Source organism: Panthera uncia, chromosome D1, assembly GCF_023721935.1.
Source record: "Panthera uncia isolate 11264 chromosome D1, Puncia_PCG_1.0, whole genome shotgun sequence".
NCBI lineage: Eukaryota > Metazoa > Chordata > Mammalia > Carnivora > Felidae > Panthera > Panthera uncia.
The window spans coordinates 99320828-99343542 of record NC_064808.1 but is presented as its reverse complement, the minus strand read 5'-3'; the positions used below and the strand labels follow the sequence as shown (position 1 = coordinate 99343542).

General features: G+C 41.6%; 2 protein-coding genes across 2 annotated transcripts in view; both read left to right on the top strand.

Annotated features, from left to right (window-relative positions):
- The window catches only part of LOC125909590 (nicotinamide N-methyltransferase-like), a 37768-nt gene extending 18201 nt beyond the window's left edge, over positions 1-19567 (top strand). Inside the window, exon 4 of the mRNA XM_049612940.1 lies at positions 19413-19567. The gene's annotated coding sequence lies outside the window, so the exon portion shown is untranslated. The remainder of the gene's footprint in view (positions 1-19412) is intronic.
- On the top strand, positions 2362-19882 carry LOC125909580 (nicotinamide N-methyltransferase). Its single transcript, XM_049612913.1, has 3 exons — positions 2362-2578; positions 3397-3604; positions 19413-19882. Exons 1-3 carry the CDS (start codon positions 2425-2427, stop codon positions 19843-19845), a joined length of 795 nt encoding a protein of 264 aa, XP_049468870.1. The 5' UTR covers positions 2362-2424; the 3' UTR covers positions 19846-19882.
- Positions 19883-22715: the final 2833 nt, after the last annotated feature.

The window sequence follows — 22715 nt, the reverse complement described above, 5'->3', positions numbered from 1 at the left end:
TTACTTTCTTAGTTACTTATTTATCACTTACTACCCCTAGGCCAAACCCCTTTGTCTTGTCAATTCTTCACAAATTGATTGTTTCCTTGTCAAAAGATATATAAAAGCTTCTCACTCTGGCCACATCTTGAGGTCTTCATTCTCTTGTGAAGTCCCCCATGTAAAATATTGCTAAGATTCACATTCATTTCTCCTATTAATCTGTCTCATGTCAGTTTAATTCTTAGGCCCAGCCAGAGATCCCAAGATGGAAAAGAGAATTTTTCTCTTCTCCTATATTATTATCCCTATTGGAACTGAGGCTTCAGAAACCCAAAAATTAGTTTTTCTAACTGCCATTGTCATACAAACCGTTGTTGGCAAATCAGGATGGCAATTTGTGTCTTTTGACTTTGAGTTCTGGATGCTCCCTGGTGGTTGTACTCCACTACCAGGGTGGTTGGGGGAAGCAGGAAATAATCAGCATTGCAGCAGCCGTGCCTCCGAGCCACTCACAAGGATACCTCGTGTTGATTCTACGTGCTTCCAGTCTGTGATCTGACTTTTGAAGGTCCAACAATTACATAATCTGAGACAACTTGTCTGTTCCATCTAAGTCTCTATAATGGGCAGTCTTAATATCACACATACCTCTTTTGTACCCCAACACTTACTGAGAAGCATCGATGACTGACCCATACTGGACCAGACAGGTTCTCTCTCTAAGGTCTGTGGATTTGGACCATGCAGACCTAGTTAGCCAGCTGTGAGGAGATGGGTTAGAAGATTCTGTAAGGTCAGGCACAGAGACCACCATTTGGAACAGTCAGAATGAAGCAATGTGTAGTAGATGAGCAAAAGAAGCCTGTTTGTGGAGAATCAAGACCCTATACCTCCAACGAGAGACAAAAAGAAAGAGAGAAGGAGGGAGAGAAAGACAGAGAGAGGGAGATAGAAATTAGCTGCCTAATGATTTTTTCGGTTGGTGAGACCCAGTGAGATACCCTGCAATGTGTTTCCATTATTTTTTTTAAATGTTTATTTTTGAGAGAGTGAGAGAGACATAATGCAAGCAAGGGAGGGACAGGGAGAGATGGGGACAAAGAACCTGAAGCAGGCTCCAGGTTCTCAGCTGTCAGCACAGAGCCTGACGTGGGGCTCAAACTCATGAACCACGAGATCGCGACCTGAGCCAAAGTCAGACACTTAACTGACTGAGCCACACAGGTGCCCCAGTGTGTTTCCATTATATTCTGTTAATAATTCCTTTCTTCCTTGAGCTTCTTTGAGTGAGTTTCTCTGCTTTGTAGCCAGATGGTCCCTTACTAAGTCATCACTCATGGAATATAGGGCACTCACTGCGATTGCATTTGCTGCAACATGACAAGAGTCAACTCATCAACCAGTGTTTTGAAACCTACTATGTAGATGTGATAGGCAGGGGACCACAAAGAGAACTGAGCCATAGTCCTTGATCTAAAGGAGCTGGTAGCTTAGTGTATCATTCATGTAAAAAAATAGTTTTGGGAGAAGGATTGACACAGACAAAACCAGGAACAAATACATGACATGACAAAATCAAGGGCTTGGCTGGGTGAGAGAATTCTAAGGGCAATGCGAGCTTCAGAAAAGGAAATATAAGGCATTCTTAAAGGAAGTAGAGAACATACATTTCACTTTGAAAGAACCATCAGGATTTCAATGGATTGAAATGAGTGGGGAGGCTTAGGGAGGAAGTAGTTGCCAGCTGCTGAAAACTGGTAGCTTTGGGACTCTGCACATGTACAGGGAGGGGAGGGAGGGATGTGAGAGCATGAGGAGAGGATCACAGGATTGTGGCTTGCCTAGACATTGGAGGAAGCCTCATCCCATTTTTAAAATTACTTTTACCCTCTTTCCAAATTTCCTCTGAGTTTCCTTCTTTAGCCAACATTTCTTAGCCCTTAAAGACATTTCCTAATCCTCCTCTTTCCCCTCTTTGCTTTCTTTAAGACCGTTTAATTTAAACCATTCTTTGTGGCTCTTTTTTGGGAAAATCATTACAAGAAGAACTGATGGTGCTCTGGGGACATGACACACCTCTCTAGCCTTAGTGGTTCTTCTCTGAGTCAAATGATTTCCCCGATGAGCCCAGATGCTTTCTCCTGCAGTTGAACTTCACCCCTTGGCCGAGAATTGCATACAGCTCATGGCCCTCCCCTTCCCACACCCACTTCTCCTAGGTTCCCTTACCCAAAAATTTCATCACTTCCCAGAACAGCCAGAACATTCTTGGATGTTTCTGCCAGTTAGTGTTTAACCAAATAACAGTCTCTAAGGGGTAGGTTGGACTAACAGAAGGATTGAAGCCTGAGACTTAAAAAGACAACTTCTGCAGGGTGAGTCCCTGAGTCCTGGAGGAGAGGGAGAAAGAGAGAGCAAGAGTGGACACAGGAGCAAAACGCAATGGAATCGACCTTCACCTCCAAGGACACTTATCTGAGACATTTTAACCCTCGGGATTACCTAGAAAAATATTACAACTTTGGGTCAAGACACTCTGCAGAAAATGAGATACTTAGGCATCTTCTGAAAAATCTTTTCAAGATATTCTGCCTCGGTAAGTGTGTGTGTTATCCCTATGTCTCCCCACCAAAACGTGAGTCATATAAATAGAATCTCAGGGCACTGCTGGGTTGGTGTCTAGACATTGCGATGTGACAGCCCTTTTGGCATCACTCATTTATTTAACAAGGATGAAAACTAATGTTGATAGGGATAGCTTACCATTTACAAAGTGCTTTTTTATGTGTTGTCTCATTTGGTTGTGCCAAATGGAAACCAAAAGACAGGCGTTCTGTCCTTGATTCTACATCAATTCTTTAGGTGACCAGAGCCAGCCATTGAACCATGATGGGCCACTTAAGAAATGGAGATTCTAATACTTATTCTGTTCCTAACTCAAAGGAATGTTGCACATGTGCATGAGATAAAGACCTCCCAATACGTGAAGAATTGGATGCTTTTTAGAGAGAGACATGAAAAGTCAATTTTATTTTAATTGAACTTTCAACTCCCTTCTCCCCAAAACCAAAGTCAAAACCAAAAACAAAATTTTAACTTTCCCCAAGTATTTCTTAATAGTTTTTATATTCTCTGTGTAGCATTCTATCTGGATTAAAGGTCTGTACATCAGATGTCAATCTTTTCTTCTCCTACACCTAAAAATATTCCAGCAACATGCTTCCAGCTTGGATTGGATAATGGAAAATGCAATCATGTAAAAAAAAAAAAAACCTTTGAGGGAAGAGGAGTGAGTAGAGAGATGGTCTGTCTTTGCGACTTTCTAGCACAGTCCCAGTGAAAACAGTGCATACCAGCTCTGTCCACTGTCATATGAGGCCTCATCCCCTTTCCTTGTTCCCTTCTCTAAACCAGATGGTGTGAAGGGGGACCTCCTGATCGACATTGGCTCTGGCCCTACCATCTACCAGCTCCTCTCTGCTTGTGAATCCTTCAAGGAGATCATTGTCACCGACTACACTGAGCAGAACCTGCAGGAGCTGCAGAAATGGCTAAAGAAGGAACCAGGGGCCTTTGACTGGTCCCCAGTGGTAACCTACGTGTGCGAGCTCGAAGGGAACAGGTAGAGAAACCAGGGTCTGCTTCCGGGCTTTCTGACGGTCCTTGAGTGACAGTTCAGTTTTCTGAACCAAGAATTATCTTTAGAGCCCAAGTTAAAAAGCAAAGGGAACAGGGAGAGGCCAAAGAGAAATCCGGATGGAGAGGAAGAGGTAAAGAGAGAGAACGAGATAGAGGGACGTGTACGTGTGCACGCGTGCCCACCAGAACAGCAGAAGGCACAGACGAGAATTGAAGAAATGGCCACTGACCCAAGAGGAGACAAAATCTTCCCAGACCAGTGTGGGGGCACAGCATGCAGGTCAGATACCATGAGACAATGACATTTATCCAAGTTCAACAAAGAGGGGAAACTGTCTCCTCAACCAGCAGCTTTTGGGTGTTCCCCAGTGCCATCCTGCTGCTAACTACCCAAGTGCTTAGGGATCTGCTGTGAGGGTGGCTAATGCTGACACCACCAGAGACAACTAAAAGCTGCCCAGGTTTTTAAACTGGGATTAGCAGCATAAAGGAAGTATCTGAAAAGAATGTGTTCCTCTCCATCCACAAAAATCAGAGCTTTACCTACTCACGACTAATGATCAACCTCTTAGCCGACTCTGTCTACAAGTCAGTTTATGTGGACAAGTCTTATTTAAATGATTAATTTCTCTCCACATGAGAAATTGTCAATGGCTTACTAGCCAGAAGGGTGAGGTCTGCATTTCATTTTGTCTTTCCCTTGTCCTGATGTACCTCCGTCCTCTGGCAATGGTCCTGCAGTGGCTCAGCCCAGTTCCGCTGTCCCGCCCACCTGACTGTTTGCTGTTATAAGCATGTTGCTGAAGCCCCACAGGCTTCTTCGCAAACTGTCTAAAAAGACCACTTCAGTATTCCTCCCAGGATCCTACTAGACCTGTCCACTACTTCTTATAGGCTCAGTTATCTTTACATTTCTTTTTTTCCCCCCTGCTCTTACTGTATGTTTTTTTGTGCATTTCGCCCTGTCTTTCCACACCTTCTTCCCCATGATTTAATTTTTACATAACTCCCTTCCTTCCCCAATCCACTTCTTCCTGTATTTGCACCCCCACCCTTGCTCATGGACTGCACACTTTGTGTGTTGCACAGCACATCATCCTCTGTCCTTCCTGTTCTTGGCTTTTCATTCACAATGGAAAAGCACACGTATTTTTAATTAACATATCCCATTCTTTGGTCAGGAAAGGGCTCTGATTTCCCAGCAAGACAATCTCCCTCAAGAAACAGGTGCTAACACTTTTTGGTTCTTGGTTAAAGGAACTAGTGTTTGTTCATTCAGTGAACCCATATTGGGCATGTAGGATGTGCCACACAGTTCTAGCTACTCGGATAGACTGGTGGGCAACATGGAGGAAGTCCTGTGTCTCCTAGACCTTATATCAGAGAAGGCAGGCACGTGTCAGATCACTTAGGGCTTTGAGGGCAGGCTAAAGATCCTGTACTTCAAGTGTGATGAGAAGGCATTAGAGGTGTAACCCGGAAAGTGATGTGACCCCATTTACATTTACAAAGATCTCTGGCTGTTGTGTGGAGAATGGCTGTGTTTAGAGGAGAATGAGAGATGCAGAAAGGAGACACTTTAATCCAGGTAAGAGATGATGATGACTTGGACTAATGGATTGGTTGGTGATGGAGAGAGGAAGATGATTTTAAGATGAATTTTTGAGACAGAATGGATAAGAGTTGGTAATGATTGGTCATGGGGAATGATGAGAGGTAAGTATCAGGTATGACTCTGATGTTTCTGAACTTGAGAAACAGGAGTGAAGTAATATTCTGGAATTCCAGGGATAAATTTAAAATCATGTGGTCTTAACATGTCCCCAGGGGTATGCCTACCTCCATACTCTTCCTCTGGAGTTATGGTCAACTCATGTTTCTATATGTGCGCTTAAATTTTCTTCCTCTTCACTCTACCAAATTTATTTATTCCTGAATCAGGTTCTCTTCTGAAACTAACTCTATAGTCTGCTTCTACTTCTTTAATCCTTTCATTTTTTTAATGCTGTGCTGAATTCAAGCTTAGTTGGAATATTCTATACTTTGTTTTCTTACATATTGTTACTACACTAACTGATAGTGTGGATTGTCGGATATAAGTTATCCAGGTGATTCACTGATTATACAATTCCTTAGACTATAGTGATATAAACGAACTGCGAGTTTTCTTTTGTGTTTCCCAGTTAATGTTTTTGTTGCATGTAGAGTCACTAAACTTCCACTGGGTCTTTTATCCTTTTTACCAGGGAAAGTAAGTATTGAAATCAGAGGGTATAAATCCTCTAACTCTGTTATTTTTCAAAATTATTTTGGCAATTTTTGTATATATTTGTATAATATATATATTTAATTGAAGTATAATTAACATACAGTCTTATGTTAATTTCAGGTGCACAATATAGTGATTCAGTTACTTGGTGCTCATCATGATAAGTGTACTCTTAATCCCCGTCACCTTTTTCCCCTACCCCTCTCCCACCACTGTCCTGACAACCACTAGTTTGTTCTCTGTATTTAAGAGTTTATTTCTTTTATTTGTCTTCTTTTTTCTTTGTTTTGTTTCTTAAATTCCACATATGGTGGAATTTTAAAAATATGGAATTCTTATGGTATTTGTCTTTCTCTGTCTGACTTATTTCACCTAGCATTATGCCTTCTGGGTCCATCCATGTTGTTGGAAATGGCAAGGTGATCTCATTTTTTATGGCTGAGTGATATTCTATTGGATACACACACACACACAAACACACACACACACACACACACACACACACACACACAAACCCCACATATCATTACCTGTTCATCTATGGATGGATACTTGGTTGCTTCTATTTCTTGGCTATTGTAAATAATGCTGCAATAAACATGGGGATGTGTACATCTTTTCAAATTAGTGTTTTTGTTTTCTTTGGATAAATACTCAGTAGTAGAATTAATGGATCCTATGGTGATTCTATTTTTAATTTTTTAGAGGTACCTCCATACTGTTTTCCACAGTGGCTGCACCAACAATGCATGAGGGTTCCTTTTCTCCACATTCTCACCAACGCTTGTTATTTCTTATATTTTTTATTTTAGCTGTTCTGACAGGTGTGAGGTGATATCTCGTTGTGGTTTTGATTTGCATTTCCCTGATGATGAGTGATGTTGAGCATCTTTTCATGTGTCTGTTGGCCATTTGTATATCTGCTTAGGAAAAATATCTATTCAGGTCCTCTGCCCATTTTAACTGGATTATTTGTTTCTTTGGTGTCAGGTTGTATAAGTTCTTTATACATTTTGGATATTAACCCCTTAACAGATATATCATTTGCAAATAACTTCTCCCATTCAGTAGTCTGCCTTGTTGTCTGGTTGAGGATTTCCTTCACTGTGCAAAAGCATTTTTAGTGCCATTACATTTTGATATAAATTTTAGAATAAACTTGTCAATCTCTTCCAAAAAGGCTGCTGAGATTTTGATTGTGATCTTTGAACTTACATATCACTTTAGGAGAATGGACATAAGGAATCTGCAGTCCATAAACATGGTTTATCACTTTATTTATTTATTTATTTTAAAAAAATTTTTAACATCTATTTTTGAGAGACAGAGTGAGACAGAGCACGAGTGGGGGAGGGGCGGCAATGGGGGGAACACAGAATCTGAAGCAGGCTCCAGGCTCTGTAGGCTCTGAGCTGTCAGCACAGAGCCTGACACGGGGCTCAAACTCACAGACCGCAAGATCATGACTTGAGCCGAAGTCGGCTGCCCAACCGAATGAGCCACACAGGCGCCCCTATTTATTGGGACTTCTTTAGTTTCAGTAATGTTTCGTAGTTCTCATATTCTATATATGTTTTGTTAAAAATTTCCTGTGTTTTGGGCACCTGTATGGCTCAGTCATTTGAGTGCCCAACTCTTAATTTCAGCTCAGGTCAAGATGTCATTGTCCTTGGGTTCCAGCCCCACATTGGGCTCTGTGTTGACAGCGTGGAGCCCTCTTGGTTCTCTCTCTCTATACCTCCCCAGCTTGCATGCACATGCTTTCTCCTCTCTCTCTTTCAAAATAAATAACTAAGCATTAAAAAAATCTTGTTTTATGTTTTTTTAATGTTATTGTTAATTTGCTAGTATATACTTTGCTTAATTGAACACTATTGTGTCTTAAATACTTGCACTAAAAAGTGCACTGCAAGGCCAGAGAATTTTACAATCTTTTTTTCTTTACAATACATTCTGTAGTATGTTTGCCCTCTTTATGAAGCGAATTATCAATTCACTGATTAATGTCCACTTACGCATTTCTGTAGATGCAAAAATTACGATTTTGTGATTACAGTAATAAAATGATATTCCTTGTGAAAAAATATAAAATATAAAAATTTCCTAGTATATGGAAGTACAATTGCATTTTATATACTGACCTTGTGTCCTGCAGTCCTGCTGACTTCATTAATTAAGTTTAGTCTTTTCTATGTATACTCTTATATCATCTGCAAATAAAAATAGTTTTACTTCTTTTCCAGCTCTATGCCTTTTATTTATTTTTCTGGTCTACTACACTGGCTAGGACTTCCAAAACAATATTGAATAGAAAGGTTGGAAGTCGACCTATGTACCTTTTTGCATATCATAAGGAAAAATGTCCAATTTTAGTGTCCACATTAAGTATAATATTAGTTAGATTTTTCAGATATTCTTTATCTGACTAAATTTCTTTACATTTTAATTTCTTGGGAGTTTTAACTCAAATGTTGAACTTTGTCAATTTTTTTCGGAATTCATTGAGATGGCCATATGACTTTTCTTCTTTATTCCGAAAATGTGAATTATACTGGAAGATTTTTGACTGTTTAAATCTAACTGGAATACACCCATTGGTCATGAGGTAGTATCTTTTTTAGGTATGACTGGATGTGATTTGCTAATATTTTGGTAGGGATTTTTGCATCTACAAATATGATCGATATTGAGCCGTAATATTCTTTTCTAGAAATATGCCCGGCAGATTTTGTTATCAGCATGATGCTGGATTCATGTAAGTTGAGGATATTTCTTCCTCCTCTATTTTTGAAGGAGTTTGTGTATAATTAGTATTATTTCTTCCTTAAATGATTGATAGAATTCACTAGCAAAGCTACCTGTACCTGAAGGGTTGTCTCATGTGTATGATGTTTTTAAAATTAAGAATAATGTTTTTCACTGGCTATTTGGATTTTCCATTTCTTCTTTGTCTGTTTTGATAAATAGTATCTTTCAAGGAATTTATCCTATTCATCTTTGTTGTCAATTTTATTGTCATAAGTTTTTTAACAATATGTCTTTATTACTCTTAAAATTTTCTTGATGTTTATTTTTGAGAGAGAGAGAGATGTTTTTGAGACACACACACACACACACACACACACGTGCACACACATACACACACAGAGTGCAAGTGCGGGAGGGGCACAGAGAGAGGGAGACACAAAATGTGAAGCAGGCTCCAGGCTCTGAGCTATCAGCACAAAGCCCGACACAAGGCTTGAAGTCACCAACCAGTGAGATCGTGACCTGAGCCTAAATTGAGATGTTAAACCAGCCAAGCGCCCGTCTTTACTACTCTTTTAATGTCTGTAGGATCTACCATGATCTTCCTTCTTTCATTCTTGATATTGGCAATTTGTCTTTTAAAAAATATCTTGATCAATCTTGCTAGAGATTGATTGATGTTATTAATCTTTTCAAAGAACCAACTTTTGGTTTTGTTGATTTTTTTCTATTGTCCTTCCATTTTCAGTCGTGTTGATTTCTGCTCTTTTTTTTCCCCTTATTTTCTCTCTTCCATTTACTTTAGTTTTTATATACTCTTCTTTTTCCTGCTTCTTAAGATAGAAGCTTAGATCACTGATTTCACATATTTCTTTCTTCTAATGTAGCCATTTAAAGCTCTAAATTTCCTTCAGGATTGTTCTAGTTGCTGCTCATGATTTGTGATATGTCATATTTTTATTATTATCCACTTTGGCGTATTTTCTGATTTCCTTTGTGATTTCTTCTTTGACGGTGAGTTATTTAGAGTTGTGTTGCTTAATTTCCAAAAATTTCAAGATTTTCTAGATATTGTTATTGGCTTCTATTTAAATTTTGTTGTAGTCAGAGATTTATTTTATGGTCAGCATGGGGTCTATTTTGGTGAATAATCTATGTGCTTTCTACACTAAAAAGAATGTATATCATCCTGTTGTAAGTTATAGTTTCATAAATATCAATGAGGTCAGGTAGATCGATAGTATTTTTCAGATTTTTCTACAGGATTTTTTGTTTATCAATTACTGAGAGAAAGGTATTAAAAATCTCAAACTATGATTGTGGGTTTATCTCTTGTTCCCCATCATTATGTTAATATTTGCTTCACATAGCTTGAAGTCTTGTACTCTATCTGCATATATTTTTAGGATTGTTATGTCTTCTTGATTTATTGATCATTTTGTCATTAAGAAATAAATCCCTTTACTGTCAGTAATATACTTTGTCTTGAAGTCTACTCTGATATTAATATGACCACATTAGCCTTCTTATGCTTGGTGTTTGCATGAAGTGTTAGCCTCTAAGAGGGTCCCCAGTAATCTTCACCTCAAATATTCATCTCTTCTTTAATTGCTTTCCCTTGGGTGTCCATCAGATTTAGTGACTAGATGCTTACAAGTATAGTCTAACAGAGTATTGGCACATCAATTCTGAAAGATTAGGTTACCAAAAGACCATGACTTCCTTATTGGGTGTTCCCTCTCACTTGCTTGTCTGGAGGGAGTTGGAAGCAAATTTTCCCCCAGTCAAACCTTCGGGTGAGACTGAAGACATAGCCAACACTCTGCCTCATGAGGTACCCAGCTAATTGGTACCGAGATATCCGACCCACAGAAACTGTGAGATAAATGTTTGTCTGTTTTAAATTGCTATGTTTTGGGGTAATTTATAATGCAGCAATAGATAACTAATAGACATGGTTTATCTTTTCCACCCTTTTGTTTTCAATCTGTCTGTGTTTTTATACTTAAAATGTTTTTCTTGCCAGTAGTATGTAGTAGGCCCTGCTTTTCAACCCAGTGTGATGATTTCTGTCCTTTAGCTGGATTCTTTATTTCACTTACATTTAAGGTAATTACTGGTATTGTATGGTTGAGTCTCAGTCAAACATCCTGGTATGTATTTTTTATTTGTCCCGTCTGTTTTGTTATTCATTTGTGCCTTTGTTCCTGCTTCTCCTTGGTGAATGGAATAATGTTTGGTATTCCAGTTAGTATAAATATGAACATTTTTAGTATTCCTTTTTATCTTCTGTTATTGGCTTTTTTTCTATTGACCTCTTTTGTGTTTTGTGTGAGTGTATGCATGTGTGTGCATGTGTAATTTTTCCAGAAATTACAGTACATATATATTTTTTAATTCTTTAAAAAACTTTTTAATGTTTGTTTATTTTTGAGACAGAGAGACAGAGCACAAGCAGCGGAGGGGCAGAGAGAGAGGGAGACACAGAATCGGAAGCAGGCTCCAGTCTCTGAGCTGTCATCACAGAGTCCCACAGGGGGCTCGAACTCACTAACCAGTGAGATCATGACCTGAGCTGAAACTAGACGCTTAATCGACTGAGGCACCGAGGCGCCCCTATATTTTTAACATTTTACCTCATGAGCCATGTAAGACATTACCACAGTGTAATTCCTACATCCACTCTTGCCCCTGCACTAGTCCTAGATTTTACTTTATTTCTAGGATAATACTATGATATTTTGTTACTATTTTTGCTTTAAAAAGTCAGTAGTGCTTTTACTTATTTTATTTTATTTTACTTTTTATTGTGGTTAAAAAACACATACCATAAAATTTAGCATCTGAACTATTTTTTAAATGTTTATTTATTATTTTTGACAGAGAGAGAGAGAGAGAGAGAGAGAGGGAGAGACAGAGAGATAACACAGGCTTGTGAGCAGAGGAGAGGTAGAGAGAGAGGGAGACAGAGGATCCAAAGTGGGCCCTGCACTGACAGCAGAGAGCCCTGTGTGGGGCTCGAACTCACGAACCACAAGATCATGACCTGAGCCAAAGTCGGATGCTTAGCTGACTAAGTCACCCAGGCACCCCCGAACTATTTTTAAGTAGACAGTTCAGTAGTTTAAGTATATGCACACTAGTCAGTAGTATTTTAAACAAACGTATATGAAGTCTTTGATGTTTATCCACATATCTGTCTGCATAGTTTTCCTCATTTCTTTCTACAGATCTAGGCTTCTATCTGGCATCATTTCCCTTCACCTGAAGAACTTTTTTTTAGTATCTCTTAAAATGCAGGTCTTCTGGAAACAAATTCAGCTTGTTAAGGCCAGGTAAGAATCAGTAATTTTTTTTGTTCCTCATTATATGAGGAATTTAACATTTTTTGATACCCAAAGTCCTTCTGGCATCTATCTCCCCAGTGTTTGTTGTTAAAATTGGTGATTTTAAATCCAAATATAGTAATTTAAAGCATTATTTTATTTTTAAAAAAATTTTTTAATGTTTATTTTTGAGAGAGAGAAAGCGAGAGAGAGCAATAGAGAGCAGGGGAGGGGCAGAGCGAGAGGGAGACACAGAATCCAAAGCAGGCTCCAGGCTCCGAGCTGTCAGCACAGAGCCCTATGTAGGGATTGAACCCATGAGCCATGAGATCATGACCTCAGCCAACGTCAGATGCTTAACCAACTGAGCCACCCAGGCGCCCCTAAAGTCTTATTTTCAAATTTCCTTTCAAGGATCAATTTGGATATTTGCTATCAGTCTGTAATCGTATTTGCGGTTATACGAACATTTAGTTTTATTTTATGTTCATTTAATGTGATTTTTCTAGTTTTTAAGTTTTTAATTCTGAGGCATCTTTTAGTCTGTAGAATAGGTCTTCAAATAGTGTTTTCGAGAAGAACACATAAGTGACATTTTCTAAGTCTGTGTGTGTCGGGAATATATTTGTGTAGCCTTTATAAGTGAACAACGACGCAAAACTGTTTAATGTTGCTAAATATTTCCCTACTTTTTCCTGGCAAGAAGCTGAGAGAGACTACTTTCAAATGCCATTTTAATCCTAGAAACTCCTTACTTAGAATTTTATGCTAGCGATAGTCTTCAAACTAAAGATACATTCTTCAAAATAAATGTAATTTCCAACTTCTTTTTTTTTTTCTATCGACTTTGTGATTCCACAGAATGAACTGGTACTAACTAGAAAAAAAAAAAAAAACTAACCCATAACTCTGAGGATTCGGACAGTATTTCCAAATTATTCAATAAATACGGAATTTCCCAGGATTTATAGAATTTCAGGGAAAGTTTATAAAAGAGTTTTCAGTCAGTCAGACAATACACCTTTCCGAAGTCCAAATCATATGTCAAGAAGGCTTTTAAAACTTTCTTCTCAATTTCCCTAGCTATCATAAGCCTTTCCATCTCATTCAGAAGTGAACCCTTAAAATCTAGCAGGATACTAAAAGCATTGCTTATCTCCTGCCAGAATCGTCAGCTCCTAACAATTGGCTCTTGAGAAAGTGTCCCTTCCCAGTCGCTGTTAGAGGAAGGAACTATATTTTTGGCAGGAAAATTCTGCATTCTTGCTCTTATCCTTGTGCCAGATCCTGTGGCTTCAACTATTTTGAGAATGATAGCGATCCCATTCAACGTATGTCTTTCTTGCATCTTCAAGTACCTCTATCAGCTCACAACCTATTTCCTCTGAGATTATTTCTTCTTTATCTGAAGCTATTTCTTGTGCTGAGTGCTGCCGAAGACAATTTGAGCTGTCTCCTGGTCCTCTGCCTTTGGAGTGTGACTCATACTTTTAGAATACCACTACTTTTTATTTTTATTTTTTATTTTTTTTAAATTTTTTTTTTAATGTTTATTTATTTTTGAGACAGAGAGAGACAGAGCATGAACAGGGGAGGGGCAGAGAGAGAGGGAGACACAGAATCTGAAACAGGCTCCAGGCTCTGAGCTGTTGGCACAGAGCCCGACACGGGGCTCGAACTCACGGACCGTGAGATCATGACCTGAGCCGAAGTCGGACGCTCAACCGACTGAGCCACCCAGGCGCCCCAATACCACTCCTTTTTAAAACCTTCGGAAAAGTTGTAAGCCATCGGTACCAAATTCTGGCTTCGCATTATTTATTTATCAGGTCAGAGAGTCAAATGCTAAGGTAGAAATGACTACTCAAGCCTGTTTTACCTGAAAAGATCTTAAAAGACGGCACTGATTAACCTCTGGCCCCTACAGCTTGGAGCACATTGCCTGCCTTGTGGTCCTCAGGCTAAGCAGTTTCCATAGCGCCTGGGAGTCTAGTAGGAATGTAGGCTCTCAGGCCTGGCTCCCTCCCTACAGAACCAGAATCTGCATTTTAATAAGATCTGCAGGGGGCTGTACGCATTTTACAGTTTGAGAAATACTGACGTCTGTATTTTCATGTCTTGTAAAAGATTGATGTTCCTTCTCAGAATTGGCATCTCCACGGTCATGGTGATTGTTTCAGCGATCCCTAGGAAAAGTTTCTCCCTTTTAAAAGCATCCCTTTCTCTTAGATGTTCTCCCTGCATTCTTCCCCTAGGAAAATGAACAGGGCAGACTGAGGAAATGTCACCTGGCCATTTCCTTCAAACTGTAAACATTTCTACTCATGTGTCTGAAAGTGCCCAAAATAGAGCTACAGTCTTCCCAGGTTTGCTCCGCTTCTGCATGCTTCCTGCCCTGGGTGTTGCCATCATATAATCAATTAAAGAAGCCAGGAGCCTGGAAGCCATTCTTGCCTTCTTCCTGTCAGTCATGGTCTATGATCAGCACCAAGTTCTGTCCATTTTGTTTTTTTCAGTAGGTCTCACGCCCAGTGCGGGGCCCAGCAAGGCTTGAACTCAGACCCTGAGATTAAGACCTGAGTTGAGATCAAGATTTGGACGCTCAACCGACTGAGCCACCCCAGTGCCCCAAATTCTGTCCATTTTACTTCTGAGTTTCTCTCAAACCAGTGTATGTTTTCCAATATTTTCTCTCCAGGCTATTTTCCTGGTCCAAGACCCCATCCTCTCCCTCCTAAGTGGCCTTCCACCTCCACTCTCGTCCCAAAGCGATCACCTTCAAATGTAGATCTGGTGGCACCATTTCGTAACTTCCCACAGCTTTTAGGGTAAAAAGCAAAGTTCTTAACCTGGTCCCCAAAACCTCGTCTTGTCTGGCACCTGCTAAACCCCATTGCTTCACTTCCTACCACGCTGTGCTTTGTTTTCTGAGTCCAGCCTCATCAGCCTTCTCTCCGTATTTCCTCCCACCATCTGGCCTTTGCACATGCTGTTGCCCCTGGCTGGAACATCTCCCCTTTCCTACTCCCCTTGGCCTGGTGAACTCTTATTTATTTACCTCCTGCACCTCTGCTTACCTGACTCCATTTTGGAGGAGATCTCCTTGATACTCCAGACCAAGTCAAGCTCCCAACATTCTTCTGTCGGCCCTCTGCTTCCTAGTATTAATTTGTCATTTTTGTGGATAAGCATTGGATAAGTTCTTTCTCCCCACCGCCCCTCTGCCCCAGCCTGGGATCCCCAAGAGTATAGGATCCATTTCTCATTTGTTCTATCTTGGGTCCCCATCGCCCGCCCCTTTCCTGTCACATCAAAGAGGTTATAAAAAACAAAAAAGTCAAACAAATGACTACATGTATTTTGTTTTCCAGCCTCTCCCTCCTGAAATGTCTGTCTTTCACCTGAGTCAGCGATTGCCTGTGCCAGAGGCTTACCAATGATTATTCCTGGCTCACACAATTCTTATATTGATATCCAAGTGTGTGAAGCTTTTTATATCCTTTATACATTCTGCTGGTTCTCCCTCAGGAGGGCCTGCTGAAACCTCTGGGTATGGGGCTTGGGGAAGGCAGTGAGTGTCATCGAAAGATCTCATCCCGGGGCTTTGGTCCGCCACCTGCCTTGCAGAGATGGGGCAGGAGGAACCTCTGTAAACCTCGGGGTAATTTCTTGGAGTGCAGGAATACATTCTCACAAAGCGCTCTTCCCAGGAGTCCTACTCTTTATCCCCTCTCTCCCCAGCTTCTGTGGATCGCTTATTTACAGAAGAAACACCTGCCCTTTTTTGCATAGTGATTCATTTGAAAGGGTAGATCTTTGGAACTACAGAAATGGCCACACTGCTGTTATCTCCCTGTAGAACTGCCTAACACTTTTCTGGTGTGTGTTTATTCCTTACCCCTGGAGCTGGACGTGAAGCTGAGCGGTAATTGCCTGTGTCTCCAGGCGAGTTCATTTCCCTGGTGCCGAGAAGCCCTGAGATGTAATCTGTACACAGCTACCTTGGCAGCCAAGTTTACAGTGTTTGCTCGATGCCCAAAGACAAGCAGGTCTCCACAACAGTGGGTGTTTCCAGCCAACTTGCCTCTCAAATTGGCACATTCTCCATGAGCTTTCTAGACTTCACAGTGTATCTTCCAGTTTGGGAACAATTTCCATCGTAAATTGACTGGCAGGTACTCGTTCTGTGGTAACTTGTATCTTTCAAATAGCTTCATAGACAACAGGGCCCAGAGATCCACCTGCTTCTGACATAATCACGTAAACACACATGCCCGTGGTGTTCTGAATATGAAGGATCATCTCTAAACACATTCAAACCTGCCACGTTGCCACTTCTTCAGCTTTTTGTATACACCCAGGCTATCCATATGTGCAGATAGGTTGTTTGAATGTTTCTCTTCTAGATTCATTTTACCTAGTCAAATCTGTGTTTCACACAGACTTCCATAAGGTTGAATTGTTATCTTTTATTCTTAAAAAGTTCGGCCACACCATCCCCGTTCTATCAGGCTGAATGGCAGCTTTGTAATGGATTTCCCTGCTTTTAGAATGACTGACCTTCCCTGTTTGCCTGGACTGAGAAGGGTTCCCAGGACATGGGATCTTCAGTGGGAAAACAGGGAAAGTCCAGACCAACCGGGACAAACTGGTTACCCTACTACCATTTCTACCCTTGATAGGGGAGTAGGTAGACCCAACCAGAGGTAATTTTCCCTGTGTAGACCAGTTTATTGTCTGGCAGGACTTCCCTCAAACTAACACCTTGCTATGTTACTTCTCTCTCTCTCTCTCTCTCTCTCTCTCTCTAGCATAACAGCTTTTCTGAGATAAAACTGGCATAAGACCCACCCATCTAAAGTATGATAGTTCTTAGTATCTTCACGTAGTTGTGCAATCTTTACGCCAGTTTTAGAACATTTTCATAACTCCCAAACCAACCCTGTACCTACTGGCAGTCATTCTCACGTCTTGGATCCTCTCAATTGCTGGAAACCACTGGTCCGCTTTTGGTCTCTAGAGCTTTGCCTTTTCTGGACATTTCATGTAAATGGAATCACACAATAGGTGGCCTTTTGTGTCTGGTTTCTTTCACTTAGTATAATGTTTTCAAGGTTCTTCCACGTTGTAGCATGAATCAGCACTTCATTCCTTTTTACCACTGAGTATTATTCTACCGCGTGGGTATACCACAATTAATCCCTTCGTAAGTTGATGGGCTTTTAGATTGTCTCAATCTTTTGGCTGTTACAAACAAAGTGATGCTGAAAAACCTTCACAAAATAATACTATATTGAGTTACTACTATCAGGGATTTTGTTTTCTGGTTTATTCTCCATTATTTTTTCAAATGTTTGCTGATAAATTTTAATTTTTTTAACGTTTATTTATTTTTGAGAGACAGAGAGAGACAGAGCATGAGCGGGGGAGGGGCAGAGAGAGAGGGAGACACAGAATCCAAAGCAGGCCCCAGGCTCTGAGCTGTCAGCACAAAGCCGATGCGGGGCTCGAACTCATGAGCCAGGAGATTATGATGTGAGCCAAAGTCAGATGCTTAGCCAACTGATCCACCCAGGTGCCCCGTATTTATTGATTAACTTTATGAGACGTGAATGAATGACAAATTGCAGTTTGAAAAATATTGGTGTAATTGACTTCATCTGACCCCAACTCCCATTTTCAGTCATTTATTTTACATTTGTTTTTTTAAAACCTCTGTGATGTGGCAGGAAAGAGGCAGGCAATGGGGATCCAAGATGGAAGGAATGAGAAACGGATCCTATCCTCTTGGGGATTCCAGTACAGGGCGGAAGGGGGTGGGGAGAAAGAATTAATCCAATGGTCATCCACAACACTATGTGTTCATCTTTTGAGGAACTTCTAGAACTTTCTCCAAAGTAGCTGGACCGTTTTGCATTCTCACCAGCTGTGTGTGGAGGTTCCTGTTTCGCCACATCTTTGCCAGCACTTGTTATTTTCTGTTTTTTTTTTTTTTTAGTACAGCTATCTTAGTGGATGCGAAGTGCTATCTCATGGTTTGATGTGCATTTTTCTGACGGCCAAAAATGTTGAGAATTTTTTTCATAGGCTTATTGTTAAACTTAGGAAAATTATAACATATAGGATGTCTATAAATAGCTGAGTCTATGCATGGGACTTAGGATTTTAACTAAATATTTAAATAGGAGGTCCACAACCAATTGATATTATCTCAGATCTTTCCATGTGGAGGTAAATCTTCAAGTTTTATTTGAACCACTGACTTCCTTGTGACCCGAAGTGGTCCCGAAGTACGTGCCTCTCTCACCTGCTCTGATGTTGGGCCTTCCTCTGTGGTCTCCGTCAAGAAGAGGCTGTCTTCTCCTGCAGCAAATGGACTGTGTGTTTCCTGAACGTAAGGCTAGATTTGCACCCCTGGGGCTCTGTTGACTAATTTCCTCAAAGCACTAGATACCCACTCATCGCTCCTATTATTTGGGCTCTGTGGCCTTCTGGGCACTTTAAACACTCATTCTTGCTTTTCTCTTACCCCTCTGATTTTCTGCTACTTTTTTCTCCTTTTCTTTTTTCTCCAGTTTCTCCTGTGCACTCTACATGTTTATTTAATTTGGATCCTCTGTCCGCCTGTTCCTTCATGACTCCCCTAACAAATTCCGAAAGGATCCCAGACACTCTATTTCATCTCCAGCTCTCACCTTCTCTGCCTCTTTCGTGAACTAGTTTTCTCTCCGGAAACCCCACTGATTTTGCAGAAAAGGAAAGTATTCTGAGCAAAGCTACCAAGAAAATGAGCCCCTTCATAAAACACACTCTCTGCATTTTGTTTTGTGGCTGGAGAATGGCAACTAGAGGTTCTTTTCTTTCTAGAGGGGCCCTGGCCACCGTTGTTTGGTGCTTATCAACAGTTTCTCTAAATGTCTGTGGATGACCCCATGCCCCAGCCTGATCAGCAGCTACGCAAAAATACCGTTTCCACATTTTAAAGCCATTATTACCTGATATGTATCGGTCGAATGACCACCATGTTGCAGTTTGGCAGAAGAGACCAGTGTAATAATGAATACACAAACAGATAAATAAGTAATAATAATAATAATAATAATAATAACAATAACAGTAATAAATGAGCCAGGCACTATCCTAAGCAGTGGAGGAAGAATAACTTCTTGGAGACAGTCCATGGTCGAAGCGGGCAGCTAGGTACTTCTGTTATCATTTCCATATTATTACTCACGTTATAAAGAGATTTAATCCAGCACAGGGTAACGTAGTCACATTAATATGACTAAACATCCTTCATTTTTCTTCTTCCTCCATTTTTCCATCAGGGATGGCCCCAAGGATATAACATTTGGGACAATACTGCCATTTTCAGCCCTGATTGCAGAGATCCGGGGTTATCATGAGTATAGGGTAGCAAGTGGTATCTGTTGGTTTGTGTATTTCAGAATCAAGGAGCTGGAGAAGGAGGAGAAGTTGAGGCGTGTGGTCACACAGGTGCTCAAGTGCGACGTGACCCAGAGCCGGCCACTGGGCAGCGTCCCCCTGCCCCTAGCCGACTGCCTGCTCAGCACGCTGTGCCTGGATGCCGCCTGCCCAGACCTCCCTGCCTACTGCACAGCCCTCCGGAACCTCAGCAGCCTGCTAAAGCCGGGGGGCTTCCTGGTGGTGGTGGATGCCCTGAAGAGCAGCTACTACATGATCGGCGAGCAGAAGTTCTCCAGCCTCTGCCTGGGCCGGGAGGCAATAGAAGCTGCCGTGAGAGAGGCTGGCTTCTCAGTTGAGCAGTTTGAGGTGATCTCTCGAAGGTATTCTTCCACCATGTGCGACAACGAAGGGCTTTTCTCTCTGGTGGGGCGGAAGCTGAGCAAATCTGTATGACTCCTGTGATTGAAAATAAAGCAGTTAACTTCTTGGTTCTAACTGCCTGGTCACTATGCTGAGCTGAATCTAACGGCAGGGGCTCTCCAGGTCATGTAGGATGGGATGGGCACGGTCAGTCAGTGAAGGAACAACTGGTTGACCACCTACTCCGTGCTTCCTTTGTGTGTCCGAAGATGAGCAACCAGCACACCCAGTCTTCACTGCCCGTGATTAGAAAAGAAGACCTCATTTTCCTTAAGCATCCTAGTCATGGCGGCCCACACTCACACACGCCAACAGAGCAGTGTCTGCGGTGATTGGCTTTCTTTCCTAGGGCTCCACTGCTTCCTTCTCTCTCAGGAACATGCTTCTCCTGTTCCTCGACAGCCACCTTCTCTGGGGACCCCATCCTCTGCTGGGGTCCACTGGTGCCACCACCGCCTCTGGGGTCAGAGAACAGCCATCCCTTTTGCTCCTGGGTCCCCCATATAAGGCAGGCCCTTCTCATGCTTCCTTTAAGACACTAGGCCAAGGCTGTGACTTCTACCTGAAGGCAAGTTTAGGAGTTAGCAAGAGAGATAACAGGTACTGTCTTATAGCTGCTATAAGAAACAGGTATCTTCAGAGCTCACATCCTTACAGGGTTCTGGAAGGTAGCCTGTTGGCATAACTCTTGGGCAAGCACCTACTTGGAGTTAGGCTTACCTGCCTATGGTGTATCTACCTCCTTTGGTTCCTAGGCCCCATCCCTTCACCCCGGTGCTCTAAAACAGAGGTAGACAAACTATGGCCCATGAGCCAAACCCAGCCTGCTGCCTGTCTTGTGAGGTTTTATTGGAGCACAGCCAGGCCCATTCATTTATGTCTTGTCTATGGTTGTTTTCATGCTATAATGGCAAAGTTGAGTAATTGTGACAACAACCAGAGGTGTGGCTTGCAAAGCCTAAAATATCTGGTATCTGGATATTTACAGAGGAAGTTTGCCTACCCCTTTCCTAGAGAGAGGAGTGTCCTCCCTCAAGCCTGAGACCCATCTCTCCAGTCTGTTTCTCATCCCTAGATTTCCCTCTTCCCAGGACTGCTGACAGCGGACATCGCTGCTTCCCACAAGCGAGAGTCCTTCCCTCCCATCCCCCCACCTGCACTGGCAATCAGTCCGAGCATGAGAGCCAATTATCAGCACGTGTTTGTTCATTTGGTTGCGTAGGCTGATCATGTCACAACACAGTATCAGTCCATTTTGGGGATGTTTACAATTGTTCAATCTCATAGGACATTCACATTTGCAATTTCTAGAGATTCCATCCTGAAGGACACAAACAGGCCAACCCAGGCTGCATGGAGGAGGCCAAGTCCATCCCTGTTCCTGTAAGCAGGTGGGATGACCAGGCCTGTGCCTCCTTTCTGCAAGAACGCACTTAACTCCCCAGGAGCCACCAGGGCCCCAAAGAAGCAACGAAGTTTGTGGAGACTGGGGTCCTGTCCATCTCAAGTGCCATGTACCTCCCTAGCCTGGAACAAAGGTCACAGCTTCTGAAACTTTAGGCATTTGGGTCACCTCCCCAAAGGACCAGTCCTTACTCACATTTGCATAACTGGATTGCCTGGTTTAAATGGATGCTGTGTGATCTCTTTTAAAAGCAAGCTTTCAAATAATAGAGCTTTTATCTATGAGAATTTGGGTAAAGGGGGAAATCTGAGACCACACTGGCAACAGTTTTATAAAGCACAGCCCCTTAGTGGACAATCTTCTCTGATTTTTACCTCGAAGGTTACATTTATTACATGGTATTATAACTTTATTTTTCTGTTTCCCCACTGCACTGTGAGACTCTTGGGTTTACATTTAGATTGGCCAGACATGGTCTAGACCCCAGGGACAGAGCAGTGAGTGGTGGATGTAAGAACTCTGTTCTTGGGAATTTATGTTTTAAAGCTCTTTAAAACAATGTTTATTTATTTTTGAGAGAGAGAGACAGAGACAGAGACAGAGTGCGAGCAAGGGAGGGGCAGAGAGAGAGGGAGACACAGAATCTGAAGCAGGTTCCAGGCTCTGAGCTGTCCGCACGGAGCCCGGCGTGGGGCTCCAACTTGCAAACCAGAGATCATGACCTGAGCCGTAGCTGGACGCTTAACTGACTGAGCCACCCAGGCGCCCCAGGGAGTTTGTGTGTTAGAAGAGAAAGTGGGGGATAAGGAAAGAAATCAATAAATAAGATACTTCCTGATTGTAATAGAGCTATGAAGGACAAAGTACAGTGGAATGGAATGGAGACTGTGTAAGTGACAGAATAGCTGACTAAAAATGGTCCAAACAGTAGGGGTTTATTGGTATCACTAATAAGAAATTCAGAGGTAGGCACTTCCAGGAGAAAATGGTGGCTCAAGAGCATCATTAAGCAGCCAGGTCACATCTATCTTTCCACTTGCCTTTGCCTGTGAGTAGGGTTTTCATGTGAGGAGATCTTTCTCAGAAGCCCCCAGCAGGTTTCTGACAGCTTATTGACCCAGATGAGTAACACATCCACCTCTAGACCAATCACAGATAGAAAGAGAACAAACATAGGCACATGCTTGGTGATTTGCTAAGCGAATTCTTAGGTGACAGCAAACAAGCAAGCAAGAAAACCCACCGGATTTGATGAATGAGCCAACATCTGTGGCATCGCAGCAATCCTTTTTTCTTTCTTTCAACTACAAAGATCATCCTGTTTTCAGATTCTGGTTCTGCCAGCAAGTAGCTGTTTCTCCTTGGGCAAGTGACATAACCTCTCTGTGCTTTGGTTTCCTCAACTGTAAACTGAGATTTAAGTAGAATTTCTTGTCATGAGAAAAAAAATGGAATTGCTACATATAACGGACCTAGAATAATGCTTAGCAGTTGGTAA

Excerpts from the sequence above, each read along its gene's own strand:
- LOC125909580 (XM_049612913.1), top strand. The coding sequence starts at position 2,425 with ATGGAATCGACCTTCACCTCCAAGGACACTTATCTGAGACATTTTAAC. Across the intron at positions 2,579-3,396 it reads TTTCAAGATATTCTGCCTCG|ATGGTGTGAAGGGGGACCTC; the intron begins GTAAGTGTGTGT and ends TCTCTAAACCAG. Across the intron at positions 3,605-19,412 it reads TGCGAGCTCGAAGGGAACAG|AATCAAGGAGCTGGAGAAGG; the intron begins GTAGAGAAACCA and ends TGTGTATTTCAG.